Source organism: Astyanax mexicanus, chromosome 11 (assembly GCF_023375975.1).
Source record: "Astyanax mexicanus isolate ESR-SI-001 chromosome 11, AstMex3_surface, whole genome shotgun sequence".
NCBI classification, from domain to species: Eukaryota; Metazoa; Chordata; class Actinopteri; order Characiformes; family Acestrorhamphidae; genus Astyanax; species Astyanax mexicanus.
This window is the reverse complement of record NC_064418.1, coordinates 39,759,781-39,779,603: the sequence shown is the minus strand read 5'-3', so window position 1 is coordinate 39,779,603 and position 19,823 is coordinate 39,759,781. Positions and strand designations below refer to the sequence as shown.

At 39.1% G+C, this 19,823-nt stretch overlaps 1 protein-coding gene across 11 annotated transcripts in view; it reads left to right on the top strand.

Moving 5' to 3' along the window:
• tns1b (tensin 1b) overlaps positions 1 to 19,823 on the top strand; it is a 358,347-nt gene that overhangs the window by 285,540 nt on the left and 52,984 nt on the right. For all 11 annotated transcript variants that reach the window (XM_049484879.1, XM_049484878.1, XM_022680177.2 and 8 more), the window contains 3 exons: positions 2,242 to 2,371; positions 2,809 to 2,874; positions 2,991 to 3,107. In XM_049484879.1, the coding sequence (XP_049340836.1) occupies positions 2,242 to 2,371; positions 2,809 to 2,874; positions 2,991 to 3,107 (313 nt within the window). The remainder of the gene's footprint in view (positions 1 to 2,241; positions 2,372 to 2,808; positions 2,875 to 2,990; positions 3,108 to 19,823) is intronic.

The window sequence follows — 19,823 nt, the reverse complement described above, 5'->3', positions numbered from 1 at the left end:
GCTTGAAAGTTTGCACCAGGAGTAAAGGCATAAAGTTATCCAAAAGCAGTGTGTAAGACTGGTGGAGGAGAACATGCCAAGATGCATGAAAACTGTGATTATAAATCAGGGTTATTACCAAATATTGATTTCTGAACTCTTAAACCTTTATGAATATGAACTTGTTTTCTGTACATTATTTGAGGTCTGAAAGCTGTTGTTATGTTAGTTTCTGCAAATAAATGCTCTAAATGGCAATATTTTTATTTGGAATTTGGGAAAAATGTTGTCTGTAGTTTATAGAGTATATAGTTCAATTTACTTAAACATATACCTATAAATGGCAAAATCAGAGAATCTGATTCAGAAACTGAAGTGGTCTCTTTATTCTTTCCAAAGCTGTATACCTGGCGCATCTTCTCGATTCCTAGAGACAGTTACTGCAGCAAAAGCAGGATAAACTCTTTTTAATACCCTCGATTTCAGAAGAAACAGTTAATGAGCAAGTGCCCCAATGCCTTGCTTGTTGTATATGTGGTGTATCTCCTCGGTTCCAGCTCTTGGCACATTGGCTCATTACATGTGAAGGATATTGGAGTTCTGAGGCGGAGGCCCTCCGCTTTCTGTGGTAGCCCTACACCAGGCTATAATACCCCAGTATAGCGGCCCAAAGCCACAGGATGTTTGGCCCCCTTTCCCCTTTTCCTCAAGCTTGTTTTGTTTATTTTGCTTCTGTTTCTATGAGTAGAAAACCTGTACATTTTCGATCCGTCGGCCCCAAACAAAATAGCTTAATTACAGCCATACCAGCCAAGAGCGTACAGGATACAGTTTCTCCAGCGGCTAACGAGGACATTTTTATTCCCTCGTCTGGGGTTTGGAGAGGCATTGCAGTCTCGTATACTACACCAGACAGCCGTATCTGATGCTCTTTCCCCATGGGAAGGCTAACAAGGGGCCGGTGATCCAAAAGCCTTTAAATAATCTAATCTGGGCTGATTAGTAGGACTTGATGTGAAGAATGGCTCTTGAATGTGAGCAGTGACGTAACCCTGAGAGGCTGATGATGTGCCGAAATGTTGCAGGACAAGGTATACTGTCGTAACAGGCGAGACGGCTGCTGTTCTGGCTGCAGACTGTGTTCTGAAGTCGTTGGTTTTGGTTAATTACTCAGCTGGGTAAAAAAAAAAGCTTTATTACCTGTATAGAATGCACTGAAAAAAATGATGCGTAAAATTTACTTTAAAAAAATGCTTTTTTTAATTAAATTTAATTTCACATACATTTAAGTAACTTCAACTCTGTTTTAAGACTTAAATGTTACATAGAGTAAATAAGTGAACTGAACTTCATTCAATCCTTTCTTTTAGTAACATTTACTTAATTTCTTCATACAATATTATCTAATTACAATTACTTAATTTATACAATATTACTCAAATAATTTATGATACATAATATATTATAATTCCTGAAATTTAAATATGTTTTATTAAAACACACATTTAAATATTTGCATAATCTCAAAGATTTATTATGTAAACAGACCAAGTTTCACGGTCTCAACACATGGATGGCATGTAATAATAAATAGTATACTAAAAATAATGCATTACATGCCATTCATGTGTTGAGACAGTGTAATATGTGTTTTAACTAAAAATACCACAAGTGTGGATAATCAATCAAAGCACGTTTTTTACTTCATAGTTAGAAGACTAATGCAGCCAACACGTTTCAATTGAATGTATCCTATTCTTAAGTTTGCCTAAATAATCAAGTCAATAATAATAATAATAATAATAATAATAATAATAATCAAATCTCTTGTAGTATTTTTGCCCTTTTTTTACTGTTGTCTAAAAAAAGCAAACCGAAATATAAGACATGGGAAGAAACAAAAAACAATAAAAAATATTTTTTTCTTGCTGCTACTGTTGTCCTTAGCTATGCATCATACTTTATTACAGTTTATTTCTTGAGAAATATCTGCAATGCAAAACTTAAAAAAAAAAAAACACCCATTTTAGAGACCAGGCATGTTTCAGACTACATAAATGGTGTTACATTTTAACTTTGAAAGATTTGCATGGAAGGACTGTAGAGTTATGCGTTTTTTTGTACCCTTAGAAACCTGTTTATATATGTTATTTTTAGAAAGAATAATAGAGAGAGGCATGTATCTATCTATCCATCTTTATTTTTTAAATCCTGCAGTCTTTTAATCTACAGTCTTCTTGTTATGGGTCTTCCTCCATCCAGCTCAAGTGTTATCACAAGCGATTCCGCAGCCCTTCCAGAGACGTCATCTTCAGAGTGCAGTTCCACACCTGTGCTGTTCATGACCTAAGCCTTGTCTTTGGTAAGGACGAGCTGGACGAGACATTTAAAGGTGAGAAAGCTTCTGATATATACATATATCTGATATATCTTCCAATTTACAAGGCCAATTACCCAACCCACTCACTAGAACGCCCCTTATCACTAGTGATGCCCCAACACACCAGGGTGAAGGGTGAAGACTAACACACGCTCCTCTGATACATGTGAAGTCAGGCTTTTTCCTCCAATGCGTTTGGAGGAAAGAGCAGCAACTCCGTTCAGATACATCAGCTCACAGATGCCTTGTGCTGATCGACATCACCCCATCTTCCCACTCAGAGAGAGTAAGGCCAATTGTGCTTTCTTTCAGGGCTCCGGTAGCTAGCTGAAGGCAAGCTGCATGACCAGGATTCGAACGAGCGATCTCTTCCGATCATAGTGGCAGCACATTAGTCCACTGAAGTCCCCCTTTTGCATTGTTTTCATGGTATTTTCATTCACATACAGATGACCGATTTCCTGAGTATGGAAAAGTGGAGTTTGTCTTCTCATTCGGCCCAGAGAAAATCAATGGTAAAAGCTGTTCTTATCTGTTCTAAGAATGTGAATTTATATGGATATTCTATATGCAGATGTTTTTTTTTCAGGCTCTATGCTTAAAACATTGTACTCTTCTTCTTCTGCTAAAGGTATGGGCCATCTGGAAAATGGACCAAGTGTCTCTGTTGACTACAATACCCAGGATCCTCTAATCCGCTGGGACTCGTATGAAAACTTTAATCAGCGCTGTGAAGACTCCATGGATGGTGAGTGCTGAAGATAACTAGAACAAAACAATAGCAGTAGGCTAATAGCAGGTTTAGCTAATCTAGCTAATCAACAACCGTGCAACCTCACTACTTGTCTAGTTTGACCAAACTGGTCAACCAGCTTAGTTAAACCAGATTAGTCAAACAGTTAAACTAGATTAATGATCAGCTTGATGATGCATGTTGGTCATAGTGATCCATCAACTCAACCTAATGGTAAATATGGTTATAAACTATGGTTTCTTCTTTGGCGTGTCTTTATGGTAGTGATCTTGTTCGTTTTGAGCACATTTGGCTACACTGCCCCCACAATTTCCAGTGGTACTGCTCTGTATTGACCATAGCAGTACTCTCTCTCTAAAAAACATGCACACATACACATCAAATAAATGTAGAATACGGACAAATAGCTCTGTCCATTAGCATATACGTATTTAAATCTGAGTATAAATTAGCCAGCTATCACAGCTATCTTATTTGTTTCTTAATACTGAATAAATATTATAAGAGACTAAGGGTGTACTCTCATTTGGCGCAGTTCAGTTGAGTCGTGGTGAAGCACGGTTATGGCCCCTCCCCACTCCTCTGCTGGCCTGCACTCACACTGAGTTTAAACAATCCGTACCCGAGCATGCTGACGTCATTACTCACTGCTCAGTGGGCTTGCCGGTGTTGTGCCAAATTCAACAAACCCCGCCATTAAAAGCACCCTCTCTTAGAAACACATCTTGACAAAACTGGCGGTTATATACTTTAACTGCACTCAAACTGAGTTTAAACAATCCGTACCCGAGCATGCTGACGTCATTACTCACTGCTCAATGGGCTTGCTGGTGTTGTGCTGAATTCAACAACCCCACCATGAAAAGCACCCTCTCTCAGAAACACATCTTCTTGACAAAAGCGGTGGTGATATACTTTAACTTACTTAAAAATACATACTGCATTCTCCTGAGAGGGGGTGCTTTCCCTGACGGTGGTGCTGAATTTGGCATAACACCGCCATGTTTGTTTGTAGACTATCAAGCCGTGCTTTGAGAGGTAACCGGACACAACATGAATTGCCTAGTGTGAATACACCCTAAGAAGCATATGATTAGCATTATGCTAACTGAATAGTTACTAATCTACTAACTAAAGGCAGTTCACTTCCTCTTTCTATCAGCTGTATTTGTGTTCTCGTAATTGAACAATTCCAGCAATGTACCTCAACAGGGGTGGTTTCTCCTGGAGCCAGATCAGCGTGTTGCTCTCTGAATCCTGAGCTATAATTTGAAGCGTAGAAGCATGCGTATCAGATACTAAACAGACACTGTCATGCTCTTCCTCCTGCTGGTCATATGGGTGTAATTGTGGAGATGGTGTGTGCTGAGGAATCTGTGGGCTGGGGAGTAAATACCTCGGTGTGCATTCACTTGAGGACACCTGACCACAGCACGGCCGGCCACCCAGCCCTCCCAGCCTCTTCTGCAGCTCTGCTGATTGCACAAGCCACATGTGGAACACTGGAGGTTTTGGCCACCTCTGTAATTCCTACTGTGATGATACAGTCAGTGTTTGACCAGTGCTATATACAGTGTTGTTATCGTCAATTACAAAACAATTACAATTGTACATTGTACAGGATTCTGATTTACTGTTTTATGTAGTTATTTAAGAAAATATCCATGAGGAATGCCTTGTTATTTTTGGAAGCTCTGGAAAAACATAAGAGACCACTTCAGTTTCTGCCTCAGTTTCTCTGATTTTGCTATTTATAGGTTATTTATATGTTTGAGTAAAATGATTTGAGTTGTGTTTTATTTTATAAACTACAGACAACATTTCTCCAAATTCCAAATAGAAATATTGTCATTTAAAGCATTTATTTGCAGAAAATGAGAAATGGCTGAAATAACAACGAAAAAAGATGCAGAGCTCAATATAATAACCTCAAATATAATATATATTTAATATATCTCAATATAATAACCTTGCATAACCTCAAATAATGCAAAGAAAACAAGTTATATTTATAAAGTTCAGAAGTTAAGAGTTAAAGTTAAGTTGCACATTTTTATTTGAAAGCCAGACAAATTTGGATCATCAAGTTCTTGACACATTTTCAGTTGATGATAATGTTTAATACCTTTATAATCTTTACTATCACAAAAAAGCATGGGTACAAAAAAGGAATTTTCCTAAAAGGTACTTTTTTGTACCTCAAAAAAGGTTACTTTATATCAGTAATTCAGTTCAAAATGTGAAACTCATATATTATATAGATGTATTAAACACAGAGTGATCTATTTTAAGCTTTTATTTCTTTTATTGTTGATGATTATGGCTTACAGCCAATGAAAACCCAAAAACCCACTGTCTCAGAAAATCTGAATATTATATAAGACCAATTGATACTTTTGGCAGTGTGGGCAGTGTGCCAAGTCCTGCTGGAAAATGAAATCCCATCCCAATCTCCATAAAAGCTGTCAGTAGAAGGAAGCATGAAGTGCTGTAAGATTTTGTGGGAAAACACTGCACTGACTGTAGACTTGATAATAAAACACAGTGGATCAACACCAGCAGATGTTGAGACATGTCTCTCCAAACCATCACTGATTGTGAAAACTTCACACTAGACCTCAAGCAGTTTGGACTGTGTGTCTCTCCACTCTTCCTCCGGACTCTGCTCCCTTGATTTCCAAATAAAATGTGAAATTTACTGATGATCAGTGATGGTTTAGAGAGACATGTTTTCTGCTGCTGTTGATCCACTGTTTTATACCAAGTCTAAAGTCAGTGCAGTGTTTTCCTGCAAAATCTTACAGCACTTCATGCTTCCCTCTGCTGACAACTTTCATGGAGATGCAGATTTCATTTTCCAGCAGGACTTGGCACACTGCCCACACTGCAGAAAGTACCAACTGGTCTTTATATAATATTCTAATTTTCTGATACACTGCTTTTTGGGTTTCATTGGCTGTAAGCCATAATCATCTAAATTACTAAAATAAAGTAACTTTTGAAAGATATTCCATTTTTTTAAGATGGCCCTGTATAAGGTGCAGCCCCAGTGACAAGCTTTGTACTCTTTTAAGTGCAAATCTGTACTTATTTTTCTTAGTGTGTAGAAAGTGTTACCGGTAAAAAGATCATCATTAAGTGGTCTCTTATTTTTTTTTTCCAGAGCTGTTTTTATGGTACAAGACATGCTTTCTCGAAAGCAGAAGATAAGCAGGAATTATACGCATCTGTATTTATCTGTTTTCCTCTGTGTTTAAAATGTTAAACGCTCTGTTCAGACCCCACATTCCCTCTCCTCTGTTCTCTCTCCAACCAAGCCGTCTGAGGTATCAGTCCAGTGATAAAGCATCCGTCCCTCTCAAACAGTCTCCACTCTAAATAGGCCAGGCAGAAATAGGGGGCTGCTGATCTTTTGGCTGCCGCCTTTCAAACGACGATGTAAACCAATCTGCCTATCCATCTCTCCGGTTGGCTGGAGCTGTTGGTCAAGAGGCCAAGTACCCTGGTCTTTTACTAACAACCCCCTCCCTCCTCCCCCCCCTGTGAGCTGCTGACACTGAGCCAGATGGAGCAGAACATGTGAGAACATTCTGCATCTTGCGGTCCGCAGGCAGACGGGCCGTGATGTAGAAAAGAAAGAGCACATTTGCATGTGAATTCGGATTCCTGTCACACATGGACAAAGTCCCATTGAGCAGTGGGAGCCAGGGAAGGCAATCTGCGGAGGAGATAAGCTGCAGGACGTCAGGCTTCTTTTTTATGTGCGCAGGCTCATGACTTCATTCTGCCAGGACTGCAGGACAGACGTCTGCAGGAGAGGAGAGTTTTCTGAGACTTCTCTGTCTGTATAAAGTCATTACTCAGCACCAGAGTTAACGTCAGTTAACAAACATCCAGGCAGTATATGTTAATCTACAGTATATGCAGTACACTGAGAAAAACAGAGAGCTGTCTGACTGGTGAGGATGATGATAGCGTGGGTATTGTTGAAGAGGCTGAATATAGTAACTCTGAATAGAACTTTTATTGTTATAGGTGATGCACACGTGTAAGACAGATTCATTTTTTTTCTATTACATTTTCTTTTTTTGGTCTAAAATATTTAGTTAGTAAAAGAGAAAAAAAAGGGAAAAAATTACTTTAAATTTACATTTATGGTATTTAGCTCTTATCCAAAGGGACTTACAAGGTTATTCCTATTACAAAGTTGGAACAATAAAGTTTTGCCCAAGGACTTTTATTGGTGTAGCACAGTACAGTCACCCAGAGTGGGAATTGAACCCCAGTCTCCTACTGGCAGGTAGTGGTGCTATCTACAACTGTCTACTATCTACAAAAACAATAAAAATCTAAAAGTATATATATATATATATATATATATATATATAACATGAACTAAATAAATAATAAATAAAATGAACATTTAATATTAAATCAATATTTTTTTTTACATTTGGAGACAGATACATGAATACAAAAATGAACCTAAAAGGAAGCTTAACTGACTATAACTGCTGAAATAATGATAAAAAATTATTTGCATAAATATAATGCAAATGCTACTATAACTAACACATGTAATTAAAATTACAATATATTGTAAATACAATATGTCATAATATTAGGTACCACTTTAAAATAAGACTACCCCTATAAAGGGTTTATACATGGTTTATAAATGCATTTACTTATTAATTATTATGTATTATTTATTAGATTACAAATGCTATAAAAACCATTGATAAGCAGTTACAACACGTCAATTGAAAAGGCAACAGTGATTCATTGTTTGCTTAGTCATATAAATCAACGTAGCTATTTAATTAAAGTATTTAGAAAAATCTGAAGTTTGAAAGTATAAACAAGTGTGGAACCACATTTGAAACATTTTAGCTCACTGTTGCCCTTTGTACTTATGCGTTTATGTGTTATAGATATATTTATAACTGCTTATTAATGGGGTTTAAAGTACTTGCAACCTAGTTAATAACCATGTATAAACTCATTTTTGACCATTCATAAAGCCTTTAGAAAGGTAGCCTTTTTTAAAGTCTTACCTAATATTGTTCAAAAAAAGTTATATAATAACAGTCAAGGAAAGCACTTGCAGGCAGAGCGCATGTTAGCAGATACAGGGGCTTTACAATATTTTACGTGCAAATACTGAATAGTAGATCTTAGGGACACATAAGCTTCATAACTAAGGAACTGAAAAACTTCCACAGGTCATGACTCTTTATTTCTAGCTCCAAATCTTTGTGCATTCTAAAGAAACACTAAATAAGTAGTGTAAATTCGAAGCAAAATGCAAAACATAATACATTCATCAGTCAAATGAACTGAAAATGAGAGCAGACTGAAACAGGACAGTACTGAATACATAAAACAACCCATCTCAGAATGGACTTTCTCTCTGTAACACTTCAGATCCTCTCAACTAAAAGACCAGAAAATCCCTCTACTGAAGACCAGTCTAACAAACGAGAGGCTTAAACTTAATCTAACAGCAGATAATACAGGTTAATGCTTTATCTGCTCTGACATGTTAATGGTTCAGTAATAGATGTCTTATCTCTGCTGTGAGCTCAGATGCAGGACGTGTGTTGGGCAGCTGTTAGTTGCAGGGCTAGCCTGCATTGAGCTCACACACACACACACACACACACACTGAACTTTAGATACACACACACACGGAACAAAGCTATACTTTAACAAGTGTGACCTTCAGTTAAAATGCATTATCCTGTCCCAGCTAGTGTATTTTTTTATTTATTAATTTTTTAATCAATAAAATCTGTTAATAAAAGTGAGAAAATAGATTATATATATATAAAAAAAATAAAAAATAAAAAAAACAGGACAAAATAAGTCTAGAAGTCACAATGAAGGCCATTTTTTATTTATAACTTACGGAAACAAATAATCATTGGAATGTATAGAATTTTTAACGTAAATTACAAAACATAGGTATTGTATTAATTATACTGTAATATATCAGCTGAAAACTGTTTATCTGGGTGAGTAAAGTGCTTCCATTTACTTCCAATGTTTTCAACAGCGTGGTTAGCAGCAGCGCTAGTCGTGGTTGGCAGCGCTTAGCGCTAGTAAATGCCGCCCGACAGCGTTACACTCAGGATTCCAGAGTGTTCTGGTAAGCCAGGGCGCTATCAGCTAGCAATTTGCCCAGCGTAAACACAGTCTGATATACTTACCTCTGAACGCCGAAAGGGCTAGCGCTTAGCGTGGTTAGCGGCTAATGCTAATGCTGCTCCGGCTTTGGTGCTGGAGAAACTTCACTGAATAAACTCTTCCTTATATCGCTGCTGCACTTCAGTGGAGTGACTTTACTGCTCTTTACAACCTGTCTGGTACAATTCATAGAAAAGGTGCACCAGATTTTAAGGCACACTGTTAGTTTTGGGGAAAATGAAAGGACTTTTATTGTGTTTAATAATTAAAAAAAGTCTGAAAGTGAGGACAGAAACAAGTAATCCCTGCTAAAAATGAGCTTTAAGATTGTTTGCTCCAGTATTGTAGGGATGCAGCCTGCAGTCCAGTCCTAAATCTCGCAGCTTCATTTATTGGAAAGACCACTGGGGTCTTGTTTACTGTGGCTCTCCTCATATTTGGTCAGGGATCGGGGCCAGGCCGTGGCATTTTCCGAATAGTTGGGTGTGAAAAGTGCGGTGGCTGGGAGATGGGGACGGGACAGACGCTGACAGGGGCGGTGGGAGAGCCACAGGCAGCTCATCCAGCCTCTCCAAGAGACACCAAGACCCTTTCTGTTGTCTGTCACTAGAGGGGGAGTGACACCGAGCATAGCAGCTTCTGTTCACTACTCACTCACTCACTCTCTTTCTCGCTCACTCAGACACACACACACTTATCCACACACACACACACACACTTTCACAGGGTTCAGCTGCTCAGATTAGAGCAGGAGGAGAACTACTGTAGGTCCTGAGGGAGCGACCAAAGCTGGGTTTGGGTTTTGAAGGGTGACTAACAGTGGAGAGTGCATAAACCAATGGATGCTGTTCTCTTTGAATTTTGAAGGTAGGCCTTAAATTTTGACTTTCTTTAAGCTGATCTTTTCCATTTTTACAAGCAAAGTATTGGATTAAGGCTTTGAATTTTGACTCTCTTTAAACTGATCTTTTTTTTTTTTTGTTCCATTTCTTTTCCAAATGCAGAAGCAAAGTATTGGATTAAGGTCTTGAATTTTGACAAACTTTCTTGAAACTAGTCTTTTTCTTTTTTTGTAATTTTTTTGGCCAAATGCAGAAGCAAATTATTGCCTTTTTATTGTTGTTTTCAACACATAGAGAGTTTGTACACTTAGTTGCCGCCCACTGAAGTGCATAATTGGTGCATTTATGTATTTCTCAGGCCTCACAGAGAGCCGAAACCTGATTTAACGAGGGCCTTTTATTTCTGTTGATTCACAACTTTTCACAGAGTTACCCAATCAGACTTAATGACTCCAGTGTCGATTAGCTGTAATTTGACAGTTTTTAGGTGCTGCGTTTAGTTCTCTGTGTGTTTATCCAGGATTTCTTCGCCTGCAGTTTCGGGCGTGTAATTACGTAATCGTCGACTCATTTCTGCGCTAACTGCATCGCGCCGCAGCAGTGAAGCTGTAAAGTTTAGTTAGATTGAATGCGGTTTGACACGTCTTTAAACGCAGCCTTCCCCCCAGCCTCCGCACTGGTTTCTGGACAACTGGGCACCGCAGTGTTTGTGCAGCATGTTGAATTGCAGCTGCGCTCAACTGCGTGGAGAGCCATCATGCCGAATTCTGTGTGGTTTAGCTGTGCGAAAGAGCAGATCTTACACAAATAAATACGTCCACACCAGAACTGGCTCCAATTAACCCCTCTTACAGCTGGCAGCAGGAGCTCTCCATCATCCATCCATCCATCCATGGAGTCCCAGTCCTCAGTTCTTCTGAATGGATACCAAACAATATGTAATAGCCGAGGCAGTAAACCGCCTGTTAACCATTTCAGCACACTGTTGAGTTTGTTGAGTTTGTTGGGTTTGTTGAGGGCCTCGTGTGGAGCAGACGGGCTCCGGGTCTGCGTTTAACAGCATTCCCGCAAAGAGACAGGCCTGTCAGCAGAGTACCAAACTTTTACTGTCTCCACCTGTTAACACACAACACCAGAGGGGCACATTTTGCATTTTCCTACGATGGACGTGACCCCTTGAAGGCTGTTTGTTGACGTGTGTGGTCTGGGTCCGGTCAGTTTTATGGGGGCACAGGGTTGGCTGTGAAAGAAGCCTTCATGGCTTTTGGACACGTGTGCAGAGCCTGGATTAGGACCGAACCCAAGACCTGATCTGCAGCTACTTTTACACTATCATATTTGGTAGAGTTGTTTTTTTAAATCAAATTAATTATGGGTTATGTTTAGCTTCAGAAAATGAAAAAAAAAAAAAACTTTTATTGCCTTCATTTTTATTAGACAAAAGCCACACAGCATATATTTTGAGCTCCACATCATCCTTTTTATAGTTTTTTTTAGCCAAACAAAGGATCTACTGTATCATTTTCTCCATTAAAATCATCATTGAAGATGATGTTTGACCACAAATGAGCACAAATAACCTCAAATGACCTCAGTGATGCCACAGTCATCCATGCTTGGGAGTTCAGCATAGCATAATTCATTTCAATTCATTTGTTTTTTATCTCTCAGTGAGCAGGGTGGCCCTCCCTCCCCATCCCATTACTCAATTCTCATTGTGGCCCATGTTATAGATTTAACTAAGCAAATGATGTGGGGTTGCTGCTACAGTTGGTCTGCAGGTTTAGGTTCAGCAACAGTAAGTTATGTGGTGAAAGAATGAGGTCAGCTGACTACCTGAATATACTGAATATAGACCAGGCTATTCCATCAATGGATTTTTTATTCCCTGATGGCACGAGCATATTCCAAGATGATAATGCCAGGATTCATGGTGCTGGAATTGTGAATTGAATTGTGAGTGATTCAGGGAGCATGAGATCATTTTCACACATGGATTGAGAGAGAGTTCACCACAGACCTTAAGAGTCCAGACCTTAACCTCATTGAGAATCTTTGGGATGTGCTGGATGGAGAAGAGAGGCTTTGTGCAGTGGTCAGACTCTACCATCATCAATGCTGCTGCAAGATCTTGGCGAAAAATGAATCCAGCAACACTGGATTGAAATAAATCTTGTGACATCACAGAAGCCAGTGAATGCATGCTGCAATCAAAGCTAAAGGTGACTGGAACATTATGGAATAGCAGTATGTCAATTTATCACTTGCTCATTTACCTGTGAGGTTTGAGGTGTTTTTTTTTTGTAAGTGAGGTTGAACACTGGCCAACACCCCCAGTGTGCAGCTTAGTAGGTAGAATGATAGAAATGATCGTGACTGGAGGAGTCTTGCTAGAATTGTCCATGCAAACAGCCAAGCGACTCTACATACATAGTCAACTTCTCGTTATAGATTTACTCATCATTTTCTTTGCTTTGTCTAGCATCCAACTGTGTACCCAATCTATGATAAATCTGTTTTAATGCAGATCGTCCATGATCTGATGGCTTCGCTTCCACTTTATTCCACATTCCATTCCAGATAGCAAACTGGATTGGACTGCTGTTTACACACAAATGAAGATTTGGTTCTTATTCTGTGAGATCACGTTATCCTCTGTTGTCTTTTGGCGCTTAAGGGATTAAACGGCTTGCAGTCCAAACTCAGGCACAGTGATAGTTGTGTAACTCTCCTTGCTCGTGCTGATCTTATGAAAGACCTCTAAAAGACTAAAAGCTGGACTTCTACAGAGCTGCCGTCTGTCTATATAACAGAGGCTTATTTGTCGAGTGTTCTTGCTTTTTTTGTGGCTGGACATGGAGTTTCTGGTGCTCAGAGGCAGGGGCTTCTTTGTGTGCCAGGACCCGCTTGGAAAAAACAAGCTCTTTTTAGCACTTTTTTAAATTGCCTTTTAAACTCCTCCTGAAGCTTCCACACTTCCACACTTTCCTGAGCCCTGAGCTCACTCTACGTTCTACCAGCTGCTGTCCATACGTTTCTCCTCAACCTGGGCTTCTCTTTAGCCTGTATCAGTAACGCGTGAGGGAGCGTGGGCACTCCCCTCTGACTTTATTAGACACGATTGTCTCATTTCCTTTACGTTCTCCAGACCTGCATGCATGCCTCACTACGGGTCAGATAGTCACCCTAAATAGCTCTGGCTGACCTGTGACAGATGGCGGCGGTGTTGATGTTTACGAGACCAAGCCGCCAGCTCCCTCCACTGTTCTCCCATTAGCTCTGATAGAGAAGGTCACAGGGGATTCTTTAACTAATCAATTCTTTGAAAACAGAAGTTTGGCTCAACCTTATCTTCGCCTTTCCTTCCTATGACCAACACAATGCACAGACCTCTGGTTTCTGGTTTTGAATGCAGACCCCTTAGGTATGTAGAGACCACTTTTTTGTGTCTGCAGAGCCAGACAGTTCTTCACAATTTCATCAGTTAGTAGTTTTATTAAAGCTGGTGTCGGTATGTTGGGATTTGAGGGATTGAGGGCCCTCTCTGGTGAGAATGGATAATTGCACCAAGCATGCGGAAAAATCATTTTAAAGCCTCGCTAGGTAGGATTGAGATTTTCTGCTCGTGGGCTCCCCCTACAGTTGAAGAGTGTAATAAATGTATACAGCACTGTCGTAAAAACCTCCCCCCTCCACCTCTAGGCTCTTTTTATCTACAATACCAACGTAACATTGTGGATTATATGTTTACAAAGTTATGATCATTGTGAATGGAAATGCATTAGATAAAGACCTGTTTAGAAGCATACACATATCATTTTTTACATACATACAATAGACTGTTAATACTACTAAAATGTGCTACATAAATGGTGGAAACTAAATCCACCTGAATATAACTAGCTACTTTTTCTATCAGAAAGTAAAAAGCACACGAAAATAATTACAACCAGTCTAAACTCCATCGTCAATATGTCTTGTTTAGCATGAAATGTTTACTTTATCCTACCTAGTGTGCCTTTAAACTGGGTGGGGTCTTCTTTCAGAGCGGATGAATCCGATTCCAGGTTATGTTTAGTCAGAGAAAGAGAGAGAGAGCGCCGAGTCAGAAACTTCCCACTTCCAACTACACACTTTGGTTTTACTAGGGGTGAATTAGCAAATGAGAACTTCTGAAGTCTCCATTGCTCCACCATCTACTCACATTCAGTAAAGCTGAGCCAGTTCCTTTTTTAGAGGCTGTACACCCCATTTTTTAGAAGGAATACATTAGGCTTAGCATTAAACACAAAATATTTTAACTTTTCCACTCAAAAAAACTTTCAGTTTAGAAACCAAATAATATGGACTTCCACTTAAATAAAGAAATGCATTTGAGAGTTTTTGCTCAACCATTAAACCGTTAAAGGATTCAATCACTTGACAGAAAATAACAACTGAACTGAGTCACTCCCACACCAGTCTGCTGCTGTCCTGGTAGTTTTGGTTGTGACCCAGTAATCGCTATTTCCATTATTCTCTGCCAGCTTGGCAAACCCTGTTATTTTACTTGCATCCATTAATGGCCCTCTTGCAGCTTGAAAGAATGGGAAGTTTCAGTGGAGAATGCACATTTGGTTACATAAGCAAATGAGGTAATAACCAACCCCGAGGCAAAGAGATCTGCCTCATTCCATGATTTGGTGCTCTACCAGCTCAACACATCTGATCCATGCTTAAATAAGCTAAATGAAAGTACTCTAGGAGTACTCCAAGTTAAAACAAATAAGAACTGTCTGGTGGTCCCTCAGGACTCTCAGAACACTGTGCTGTAGAACAGTGGTTCTGAACACTGTTTCAGTCATCTGGGCCCACCAGGCAGTTCACAATTTTTGGTGCTCTACCAGCTGCTAAACCTCTGAATCAACCATAAATCAATTGGTGTGCAAGTTGCCAGGTTAAAGCAGAAATACTCACTGACTGTGGTCTCCCAGTGCTGTAGAACATATAGTGCTTTGGCTATGTGTGAACCTGGCTATTCCAAACCCATTTTGTCAAGCATTACTGATTTTCCTTCACCCAATGAGATGATTTGTACACCCATATTTCAGAATGAGAAAGAAAGAAAGACATCATAGGAATATTTTGTTTTTTGCCTGCTCTAATACACTTGTTCAAACTAAATCATGAAGCTAATTGACCCATCTGAAATGTTTGAGAGTAGACATGCAAGCATTTATCCTACTTTTGTTGGAGTAACTGTCTCTACTGCTCAAGAAAAGTCTTTCAAAAAGATTTTAGAGCATTTTCTTGAGGATTTGATTGCACAAGTGCATTAGTGAGATCGGAATGTTGGATGATCACCACCCTACCTTATCTCCAACTCAAATGTTAAATAAAAATCCCTGAAAAAAGTACTAGATGGAGCACCATCAATCCAGAGAACATAGTTCTACTGCTCCACAGCCCATTTATACATGGGCTTTCTATCCATTTCCCATCCTTGGGATCCCAGGCATTGTGCCGAAGTGTTCATTATCATTTTATCTTTTCTAAATTCAATTTTATTGGTAGTACTTATTTATAGAGACTAAACAAGCTCTTTAAGTGTATTTCACATCTCTTTCAGCAATGGATGCAACTGAATATATAAAGTAAATGCATTATTGAGAAGGGGTGTCTGCAACCATTTGGACACATAGTGTATCCATCAAAAAACCATCAGCCTCCAACTTTAGACATCATAGCAACATCTAACAAGGTTAGGCTTTTACGTTGTGTAGACATTAGCAGACATTTTTTGTTTTGTTTTGTTTTATTGGTCATTAGTAGTAGTATTTTTGGCATTAGTAGTTTTCTTGACATTGAATTTAGGTACTCTACATTGCAATTCAACCACAAAATTACATCTATCAACGTTGGTGGCCAGCTGGAAACGTTAAAAAACCACCACCCTCGCCCACTAAGCCACTACCAACTCAAGCTAAAGCATAAAACTCTTTTTTTCAGCTTTCAGTCGATTGTGATGACTGGCTAATGGAGTGTTGAGCTCAGATGTGTGTCCATGTACTGTACTGTACTCTGCGAGACGAACAAACGTTCCAGTCCGCTTCCAGACCGCCTCCAGTCGCTCTGTTTCGATCAAAGAACCGTTCCCTGCAGATCCCGTCTTTTCCCAGCCCGGAGTGGAGGTTGATTACTTTTCCTGAGACGCTACGTCAGCGCTAATGAAACATTAGCCATGAACGGCCTCGTGCTTCGGTCACGTGGACGGCTGTGTGCGAAACATCGAGTCTGCTAGACTCAGTAAGGACTTTTGATTGGCACGACTGAGTTTGATTGAGTCATCAGCTGCTATTATTGTGCCATTAGGTGTTTGGAGCTTTAGATTAGAGAAGTTGAAGCACATTGGAGGAGCTGTGGGAACAAGATGGCACATATAAAAAAAAATTTAAATAAATGTTTTTGAAAAGTTTCAAAGCAAATCAGTAGTAGGAGTTCTCCACGACATCTCCACCAGCTTGTCATGATGTAATTGGCAACTTGGCAGGAGAGAGAAAAAAAACCTTCTAAACTTTCAATGGAAGTCAATGTAAAAAGTTACAGGAGTTAATTTCAGGTCATTTTGGAGAATTTCTATTGGTCCATTCATCAAGAAACTTTGGCACAGTGTAAGAGGCACGTTGTCTGTACAAATTATGTAGTAAAATAAGAATCGACAAAAATGGAGATACTTGTTTTTCATTGGACAGCCGCATTATGAACTTCTAAAACTTTTTGAAATATGTTTATCAAATGAGTAGAAATATTTATATATTAAATTATTATGTTCTACCAACCAACTAACCAATGATTACTGGAGTAACTGAAATGGTCTTACTGTTATATGATACCCAAGGGCTCTATAATCTGTCTAAGATCTAAATTTTAAAGCTAATCAGTAGGAGTTCTCCACAACATCTCCACCAGCTTGTCATGATCTAGTTGGCAACTTGGCAGGAGAGAGAAAAAAACCTTCTATAGTTTCAATAGAAGTCAATGTAAAAAGTAACAGGAGTTAATTTCAGGTCATTTTGGAGAATTTCTATTGGCCCATTCATCAAGAAACTTTGGCACAGCGTAAGAGGCAGGTTTTCTGTACAAAATGTAGTAAACTAAGAATGGACAAAAATGGAGATACTTGTTTTTCATTGGACAGCGACAATATAAACTTCTAAAACTTTTTGAAATATGTTTATCAAATGAGTAAAAGTATTTATATATTAAATTATTATGTTCTACTAACCAATGATTACTGGAATAACTGAAATGGTCTTTCAGTTTTATATGATACCCAAGGGCTCTATAATCTAAGACTAAGATCTAAGTTTTAAAGCTAATCAGTAGGAGTTCTCCACAACATCTCCACCAGCTTGTCTTCAAGTTGGCAACTTGGCAGTCAGCCCACTCTCAAACGAAACTCCTCAAAGTGGCAATTGACCTTTGGCACATTGGATAATAAAGATGCGAAACTGTGCAGATTTACTGATGCCCATTTGCATTTTTTCATCCTGTCCTAAAAAGACAAAGAGCCCTCTCAGAGCTGATGATGCAGCGCATTCAGCATTCAGTCCCACTGGAGGAACGAGGCTCAACCGTCCTGCGGCCAAATGTTTCTCATATCCCAGCAGCCTCCGACGCCTCCGTTCACTTCTGTAAAAGTGGACACTCCAAAACGTCTTTAATGCAAGTTTAATGTGCTTAAGAGCTGCTATTACAGAAGGTAGATCAACAAGAAGAGGCAGCATCTGCATGGACAGCAGTTTGCCCACTTTAGAAGTGCTTAATGTGAGGTAGGCTCTGTCTAAAGAGTGTAGCTGGGCCCCTTCCAGAGGTCCAGAGTCATATCAGAACTTTATGGTTGTTCCTCACAGGTTTTCTCACAACGATTGAGCAGAAATGTTAAGAATTAAGGTTTATACTGCTATTAATGGTAAAGGTGTGAATGTCCCAGCTTATCGTAAAGCTCGATGAACATGTTAAATATTTTCTGTTATGTTCTGCTCTTTTCATCTTTCTGGTAGAGTGCATTTTAAAACATTAAGGGCCGTATTGTGCACCATACGCAAGGTGCACCGAGATGCTCATTGCTATCTTACACCCTGTCAACAGTCTCATAGTTTTACGCCTTGTGCCAGCTCCATTAAAATAGCATGTTTCTGTATTTTGGAGGTGAGAAATACAAAAGCGCCACTGATTGATTAAAACCCTGACAACAGTCAACAGTCAACATAACATTGCTGTTCCCTTAAATGAGCTGCTGGCGTACCTTCACAGCTTCTTCACATCCTCTGCTGAGATGCCCAAAAGCTCCTCACTGTTAAGATACAAACGTGCCAAAGTCAGAGCTCACCTGGCTCTTAAAGTAAATGACAAGTGAACGACTCTGATTGGTTTTTACACAGTACACCCAAAAAACACCCATTGATTGATTAAGAGAATTAGAACGGCTTTAGTAAGGCTTTTATTGTGCCCTCACGATACCAAAGACACAATTACAAGCCCTAAATCAAGCTGGGTAATGTAAGGTGCACGTTGTGCGTACAAATTATGTAGTAAACTAAAAACCGACAAAAATGGAGGTACTTGTTTTTCATTGGACAGCGACGTTATGAACGTAATGAGTAAAAATTCTTATATTCAAATCATTATGTTCTACCAACCAATGATTGTTGCTGTAACTGGGTTGGTCTTACTGTTATATGATACCCAACGTCTTTTTGCTCCCCGGTGATGGTTCTGTTGCGTAATAGCTTCTTCAGTGCTTTTGAATACATATCTTCTAACTACTATATCTCTCTCTCCTGCCCCACATAGCTCTAAATATGAATTGTAGTGTGCATTTCTTATGTAATCCATGCTGGTGTCAACATGAGTTAATATCCAGTAATAACAGCTGAGAGTATCATCTGAAGGAAGGGGTCCTCCAGACTGGGCTGTCTGTGCTTTTCATGGCAGGGATGGTAAGGAGATGATCGCACAGCGTCTGTGGCTTCTCAATGAACACTGTTTTTAATGCTTGAGTATCCATACGTTTCTCATGTGTCCCTGTTTACAGAGTAGTAGGCTATTTCTGACAGACACACACACACACGCATGCACACGCTCTTCTGCCCTTAGCCTTACGTCCTTGGCTAATTCATTGGGTTTTTTTTTTTTCAGGACTGTTCAAGACACCTATTGCATTTACTGTAATATCTGCTCATTTAAAGATACAAAATAATGCATTTATTGCATATTTTCAGTTCGTCTTTGATGTATAAAGTGTAAGGTAAGTGCATAAAGTATCTGTTTTTTTGTGAAGTGAAAAATGCCTAGATGCAATGCAGTACAAAAGTCTATTTACCAACCTGTGGTATGATTTTGGATCAAAATGAAACGTTTTATGTTTTATTGCTTGGTTTACATCACCATGTTGGTCCACAGCTGCATAGCATGTCATATCCAATAATAACAGATTTGTTTGTTGGTCTTATTGAATAGTATAGCTTTGGATATGCTAGCATTGGCTAGCATTAGCTTTTAGCCTGTTGCCTTTCTAGCCTTGCTTCCATATTCTCTTGTTGTTTTTATACTTTTTACGGGTTATACAGATGCATCTCAAAAAAATTGAGTATCATTGAAAAGTGACTTTATTTCTGTTCAAAATGTGATGATTACA